We start from the raw sequence: 8,105 nt of genomic DNA, 5'->3' as shown, positions 1-8,105 counted from the left end.
TGTTGTTTAGTGCTGTATTTAAATGCAGCTCTACACAAAATGTTTGGCCAGAGAAGAAATGGTTGTGCCCTACTGAGCCTAGTTTCTATCGAGGTTTTTTCCTTCACTTTCGTTAATTGGTGAAGTTTGTTTCTCCTGTCGCTACTGACTTGCTTGGTTTGGGACTTGTGGAGCTGCTCATTGGTGGATTTGCTCTTCAGTGTTTGGACTTTCAGCAGTGAAAATTGAATCACACTGAACTGAACTGACACAGATTCAGTTTACTATAATTTCTTTGTTAAGCTGCTTTGACTTGATCTACATTGTAAAAGTGCTATAGAAATAAAGATAAATTGAATTGAGTTGTATTTTTCGCATCTTTGATTCAGTCCTTAGTGTCACATGATCTTTCAGAAATTATTTTAATATTATGACTTTCTTTTCTATAGTGTTGTTATTATTGGTACAGAAGGATTGCAGTGTAAATTAATATTTTTAGCTTGAATAAAAGTTTTTATTGTACTGTCGTCTTGGCCAGGACTTTCTAGAAAAAGTGATTGTTGTTTATCTTACTTGGCAAAAAAAAGTATCCCTTAAATATAAAATTTATATAACTAAACCTAAGAGAAAGTAAAAGGCTTATTAAAAAATACTAATGAATATAACAATCAAATTGCTACAACTTTAAAATAAACTGGTTGCTGGTTCCAGTCATGGCTGGGCCAGCTGGCGGTTCTATGTGGAGTTTGCATGTTCTCCTCGTGTTCGAGTGGGTTTCCTTCGGTTTCCCCCACAGTAAAAAAGACATGCGCTATAGGTGAATTGAATAAGCTAAATTGGCTGTAGTGTATGTGTGTGAATGAGAGTGTATAAAACATATGCCGATATAGTTGGTGGTTCATTCCGCTGTGGTGACTCCTGATAAATAAGGGACTGAGCCGAAAGTAAAATGAATAAAGATTATAAAAATTAAGACTAAAGTAAAACTCACTAAAACTATATAATCCTGCTGTTGTTGATATGCTGATAATAATAATAATATTAATAATAATAATAATTATTATTATTATTATTATTAATATTATTATTAAATAGTACAAAAAAATCTAATTAAAAAGAAAAAACCTCAAACTTAAACCTTAAATCTAAAAAAAATGCAGTAACAAAAAAAATTCAATGGATGAAATGATTAATTATTTTTTTTAAATAAACAAAAAAAAAACACTTTAGGCAAATTAACAGAACATAATGTATTTCCAATTCTATAGCATGCGTAAGTTGTCAATTAATATCACTTGTTCAAATGTAGTTTCACTTTAACATGAATCTCATGAAGTTCATCCAAGTTTTGCAATTGAATCCTTTGAAAAAAAATCAGCAAACAAATATACTGTACAAAATGTTTTAATAGTTTCACAAAATACATTTAGAAAGCTTTTAAATAAAGTTAAATTGAAATATCTGCAAGACAGGGTAGACCTTTTCATTTTCCAAAGCATTGCTCTGACACACACACAAAAATAAACATTACAAGTGTTCATGTTTCAGGTACACACACAAAAAAAAAACGCAGAATTCCAGAAATGTCAACATGTTATTAAAACCACAAACGGTTGTCGATCATAAATAAAGAACTGCGTGATTAAGCCGCAGCCGAAATATAGTCGAAGCCAGTGTACTAGAATGTAAAACCACTTTTTATATCCTTTACAAAATGTCGCAACACAAGACTAACGATAAAAAAGAGAGAGAAGATTAAGATCGTTGTGTAACCGATGAAATACAAAGGCTTTGGTCTGTTTTTACAATCAACAATGGTTAAAGTCTGATATGTACTTGTAAACAACTGCCAAACACGTATGTTGTTTTTTATTTGATTATTTTCAACTCTATCAAGCATTTGTTTTTTTTTTTAATCGTAATTATTGGAATTATATATTTCTAGTCTCACCGAAGGACACTATAATACAACTAGACCTAATAGACAACTTGTACCTGACCTAAAGAAATGTATTTCCTTTTTTTTTTTTCTTTAAAACTGATGCATGAAAATTTATATAAAACGTTTTGTTCCAGGGGGGCAATAAAAATGAGAATATATTTACGTTCCGCAATGATTCCAGGAGGGAAAACAAATACTTACAATTGGACAGAAGCAAAATGGATGACTTGGAGTCTACCGTACTTAACGTTTTCATTCCTGTGACGTCACAATTATAAACGATCCATCACCAATTTATATTCTCAGCTCCAAAACTTCATACATTGTCATAAAGTACTCGTTAATTTACACAATGGCTGTTGTTCCTTTTTAGATACAAGAGTATTTCGTCGACTGAATCGGTTTTGGGTTGCCAAGTGAAAACATCTAGTCGTTGCTTCCTCGTGGTATGTTTCTCTTCCGCTGGATTGATATGGGTCTGAATGAAGTCCATAATCCTGATATCAGCCGGAAAAAAAACAGTCCTAATATATTGTGCTAAATGAACCAACATATAGTGTCCTCCACTAATATTAGCACCCTTGGTAAATATGAGCAGAGAAAGCTGTGAAAAAAGATGTTTTTAATGTTTACGATTTGAATTGTTTACTCAGAATATTAGCAACGATTTCTGCTTAGAGTTTACTTTTTGATGAGGGTGAAAGCCGTAGAATTTGTGGTGACGTAGGTGGCGTCAGATTGTATTTTTGAAGACTTTCTTGTCCACGTTCTCTCTCACTTATTGTCAACGTTTTTCAAAACATTTTTTCAGCATTCATTCGCAATCGATTTTGCACTAGCCATGAGCAGAGTAAACATGCAAAATCACTCCCTGACAGTAGATGGCGCTTAACGAAAAACTAAAATACTCTGGAACACAATGTGTGCTCACCTTGACTGTTTTGTGCTTGGGTGTTTTACTGTACCTTAAATAAATCGCATTGGTCAACCAATGTTTTTAATATGGCACATCAAACTAAAAAAATGAACCAGAGGCATTTATTATTTTAAAGTATGCTTTAATGTCTTAAATTTTGTGCGTTGGTGTGCACGCTTACATTGGAGCAGTTTGTTTAGTCACGAGGCATTTATTTAATCACGTAGCATGATAAACGTTATCGAAAATCATTGTTTTAGACGTTTTCTAGCAATTATACCCAAGAGTTTTTTACTGGCAATAAGCCAGGTCAATGTGCAATATCACTCCCTGACAGTAGATGGCGAAACGAAAAAGCAAAAATACTCCGGTACACAATGTGTGCTCGTCCTGTCTGTTATGTGCCTTAGGTGTTTTTTACTGGAACTTCAGTAAATCTCATTGGTCAACCAGTTTTAAATATAGCGCGTCAAACTAAAATACAAATAAGAAAGAGACATTTGTTATTTTAAATTATGCTTTTATGTCTTAAACTTTATGCGTTGGTGTGCACGCTCACATTAGAGCAGTTTGTTTAGTCATGAGGCATTTATTTAATCACGAAGCATGATAACCGTTAGCGAAAAACATTGTTTTAGAGGTTTTCTGGCGATTAAACCCTAGCAATTTTCACTGGCAATAAACCAAGTCATGCGCAAAATCACTCCCTGACAGTAGATGGCACTTAACGAAAAACAAAAATACTCTGGTACACAATGTGTGCTCGCCTGGACTGTTTTGAGCTTGAGCACCACCAAGTGGTGTTTTACTGTAATTTCAGCAGCATAGTAAACCGTTTTAACGTGGCACATCAAACCAATAAATTATTATTTTTTAAGTTTTTATGCCTTTTATGAGTTTTACGCATTGGTGTGCACACTCGCATTGATGCCGTTTGTTTAGTCATAAGGTGTTGAATGTTAGCCATATGTGTGAGCTTTCAAAAAAAGACGCTTTTATGCCTGATGTTTGTTGTTTTGGTGTGCATGATCACATTGGTGCCCTTTATTTAGTCATGAGGTGTTAAACATTGGCGATTAAGTGCGGTAAAAATTTCCATTGTGTGAACAGGCCTTTAGGACCAGAAACTGATTCTTGACGATTTTTTGGTGAACCGAGTGCATTTGAGACAATGGGCAAACATCCACTTCCAAGCTAATTCATAATCATTTCCAGTTAACTGAAACATATTACTTATTTCTTTGACGGTGAAAATGTTTGTTGTTGTTTTTTTTAGTGTTTTTGACTTTTTTTATAGACACTTTCCATTTCGTGAATATTTGCCACAAATCACAGCTCAGTTTTTTTGGTTTTAATCATTATAATGAACGTCTTTTTCAGTGTGGCTTTTGTTTATTGATTAAACAGTTGCCCAGTGATATGTAAGTATCATTGGGCATAGAAGTAAAAAAAAATAAAAATAAAAAAAAAATAAAAAAAAATAAGTGTTGAGAGGTGCCAATAATTTTGCACGTGATAAAACGGTTTACAATGAGATATTTTTTGTTCATATTTTGAACAAAATGGACAAAAGGTTTAACAACAAAGACTATTTATCATAGACTGCTCATATTTACCAAGGGTGCCAATATTAGAGGACACCAGTGTATTTTATGGGCTGCTCTCTTTACATATAAATGCTGATGTACAAGTACAAAAAAAAATGAGTTGGAAAAATGTGGATGTCGCAGAGGTCGCTTGTTTTTGTTCCATTAAAGTCTCTCCATTTTTTCTTTTTTTTTTTAGAAGTTCTGGGAGTGTGAAAAGAGCTCGCGCCTCATCCTCATGACAGTTTGTTTGAGTCTGTGTGCGGAAATACTGTGCAGACGCGTCCAGCTTCTCGCTCAGTCTCTGTGCGCTCAAGTCAAAGGGCGAAGTAGCTCTTTTCTTTACTGTAATCTTGACCAGTATTGAGACATGTCAGGCTCAGTTCCGGGGACTTGGACAGGGACAGACACTCCAGGAGAGATGAGTCCTGGAAATACAGACACCATAAAGGTCAGAAACAAGCCTTGCGCTTCGGGGTTAAGCATGAATCTGGATTGAATATGACAATTTTGTGTTGTTCTTAAAGAATGATTGAATTTTTGGTGCTCTTGAACAAATATGATGAATATAGATGATGTTAAAAAAATAAATACACAAAATGGGTGACAATAAACAATGTCATGCATATAAAATTACTCAGAATGATCGGGTTTTACATATACAGATGCAAATGAACATTTGTATAAATGTATGCATAAAGAATACCATTCAAAAGTTTGGTCTTTTAGGTGCTCACGAAGGAATTTATTTCATTAAAGTGTAGTTTCAATTTTTACACTTTTTTTTTTTTTGGTTGATAGCTGTTTCAATTTTGAATTGCTATTTTGGCTAACAATATTAAACCTTTCAGGCATGAGTTTTAAATACTCCAGCAGACCCTCCTGCGTGAGTTTTTTTTTTTTTTTGTGATCGTTACTTACAATCCATTGTGTTCTAAAGTTCTCATGGTGGCACGTTAAGTTTATCACGTGACTCACCAGCCCATTGATTTTTGTATATATTGTATTTTGTTTCTCTTTGCCATTTTCCATAAATATTGACAAATGTTCTAATTATATTGTGAAATTTCTGATACTCCGATTCTCAAACATGTGATAGAACATATATTTTGTCTTATCAACAGCTTAATAATGACCATATTGTTTGTTATATAACGAGTAATGGGCGCCGCCGTTGTTGCTAGAAGGGATACAGCTGCGATCGGAAGTTAACAAGAAGTATATGTGTTATTTATTAAATTATGCATTAATTGTATTTTATTAGCTATATGGGATACAGCTGAGAATACTCGCGTCAACATAGCATGAATTTTGTGACACTGTACAATAAAAATTATGTTTACATTACCATGAGGGTTGGGTTTAGGGTTGAGGTAGGGGTAGACGCTAATAAAATACAATAAATGCATAGTTTAATATTAATACTTACTAAAATTATTTATAATTTTCTGTCTAAATACATGAAGGTAAGCAACTGTTTGTGTGGTAGAGGAATAGAGCAAATTTCTAGTAACATAAACACTGTGTATCAAGGCACATCGTCCGGTTTTATTGAATAATAATTATTATTGCCGTCTTCATCGACATACGCATGTACTTTACAAACCTTACATGGTATGTTTTGCTCGTAGTTATGTGTATTTAAATGTCTGAAACTTATAATAATGTTTATATATAATGTTTTTTGTTTGAAAGCACGGATAAATTGTGATTTATGACTAGCGCTGTGCAACTCTTTCTGTGCCCAAGTGCACACCTTCAGATTTGAATTTGAGCAGTTGACGACGTGCGCTCTGAATGTTCTAATCACACCGGTGTGATTGTACACTTCAGGAACCAGCCAAGGCTGCTCACACCTGTGTGATTGTACGTGTGAAAGGGTTAAAATATTATTACAATTATAATGAATGGTTTCATATTTTAAAATGTATTTTTAGGGATTCATTTTTTGGCCATTTTTGATTTTAATAAACTGTTGACTAAATCGGTATTAATAAATATTTTTACAATTTCTAAAAAAAAAATTTTTAAATACATTTTAAAGTAAAACTCTTTAAAAGCATGACATGCCTGACTGATGTTAGTTGTAATTAAAAGAGCATTGTCCGATACTGATATTGACTAATAAAGTACTTTTGACATGCTGAAATTGAAATATTGTGACAGTCTTCTAAGAAAAGCTCGTACAACATACTTTTTTTAATCGGATTTAACTATACACCAATATCAATATTCGAACTGTTTTATATATTGTAAAATATAATTTCTTAGTTTAAAAAATAACTATTTCAACAGTACCACTGTTTTGGGTATAGTATAGTAGCTAGTTTACGTTTAACATGGATTGTATCAATGTACCATTCACCAGACCAATATTATGTTTATTATTATAAATAATCTATTAATAATTCATTATAACATTATAACTATTTAATAAAATTTTAACAAACATACATTTCAAAAAAATTAATATTAGTTTCCAACATCATAAAAGTCTTTACTGTTGCTTTAAACAAAAACCAAAGTGACCCCAAACTTTTGAACGCTACCAAAAATGCAGTATTTGTCCCCCAGGCGAGTTTGTTTAGCCCACAGTGAGCGTGTTCTGCCTACCTGTGGAAGCGGTGCCAGAAGTGGCCATAGTTTGGCTGTTCATGTGTGCCTGCATGTGAGGGGGGGTGTAAGTGTCGAAGCTTCGCCCGTTCACTGACGGACTGCTGGGCAGCATGCAGGAATAGGAAGATGTCTGGCTTGGCTATAAGAAACAAGAATATACTGATATAAGCAATAACGCTTTGGAAATATCTAGATTTAAACCACAGAGGATTTAAGAGCTGGAGTTTGATGATGGAATGGGAGACATTTAAAGGGAGAGTTCACCCGAAAATGTATTCATCCTTTACTTGCCTTTGAGTGCTTTGAGTTTCATCTTTGCTAATCAACACAATAGAAATATAATATAATAGAAATTGACTTCCATAATTGTTTTTCCTACTATGAAGTTACTAGCAAGGTTTCCATTCAAAAATGCGGATTCAATTTATGCACAAAACTAAAATATCCAGCCTGATCTTATGAGGAGACATAACTATTGTACGTTTTGTCAGTTTAGTCGCTCATGCGTCATTTATTCATTCATTCATTCATGATTTTTAAAAGTAGGCGTGGCACCAAAATCCCACCCCTAAACCAAACCGTCATTGGCTGATGAGCAAATTGTACTAAACTATACGAATAAGATCGTACACATTGATACAAATTAGCTGCTAAATCAAAAAGTTACAATTTCCCGTGAGATAGCATTGGAATATACAGCCTAATGTCACAAGGACACATAACTATTTTACGTTTTGTCAGTTTAGTGGCTAATTAGTAGAAGTTCAGTTCTATGAAAATGTAGGATGCACAAAACCTAACTGCGTCATTGAAGGATGAGCAAGTCATACTAAATTGTACAAATAAGATTGTACAAAATTCAAATAAATTAGCTGCTAGATCAAAAAGTTACAAATTCCAGTGAGATAGCATTAGAATATCTAGCCCGACCTCACGAGGACACATAGCTATTTTACGTTTTGTACGTTTAGTGGCTAATTCGTAGAAGTTCAGTAGTATGAAAATGTACTATGTCTTAAAGTGCGCTTGGTACCAAACCCAACCATTAAACCCAACTGCGCCATTT

At 33.6% G+C, this 8,105-nt stretch overlaps 1 protein-coding gene across 27 annotated transcripts in view; it reads right to left on the bottom strand.

The window, feature by feature from the left end:
• Positions 1–1,367: 1,367 nt before the first annotated feature.
• The window catches only part of pax6b (paired box 6b), a 28,933-nt gene continuing 22,195 nt past the window's right edge, over positions 1,368–8,105 (bottom strand). For 15 of the 27 annotated variants that reach the window (XM_073907090.1, XM_073907094.1, XM_005168819.6 and 12 more), the window contains 2 exons: positions 7,037–7,178; positions 1,368–4,851 (listed from right to left, as the gene is read on the bottom strand). In XM_073907090.1, coding sequence (XP_073763191.1) covers positions 4,766–4,851; positions 7,037–7,178 — 228 coding nt within the window. In that variant the 3' untranslated portion in view covers positions 1,368–4,765. 27 annotated transcript variants of the gene reach the window in all.

This window comes from Danio rerio, chromosome 7, assembly GCF_049306965.1.
Source record: "Danio rerio strain Tuebingen ecotype United States chromosome 7, GRCz12tu, whole genome shotgun sequence".
Taxonomy (NCBI): domain Eukaryota; kingdom Metazoa; phylum Chordata; class Actinopteri; order Cypriniformes; family Danionidae; genus Danio; species Danio rerio.
Note: the sequence above shows the minus strand (reverse complement) of the source record. Positions and strands in the feature narration are given on the sequence as shown.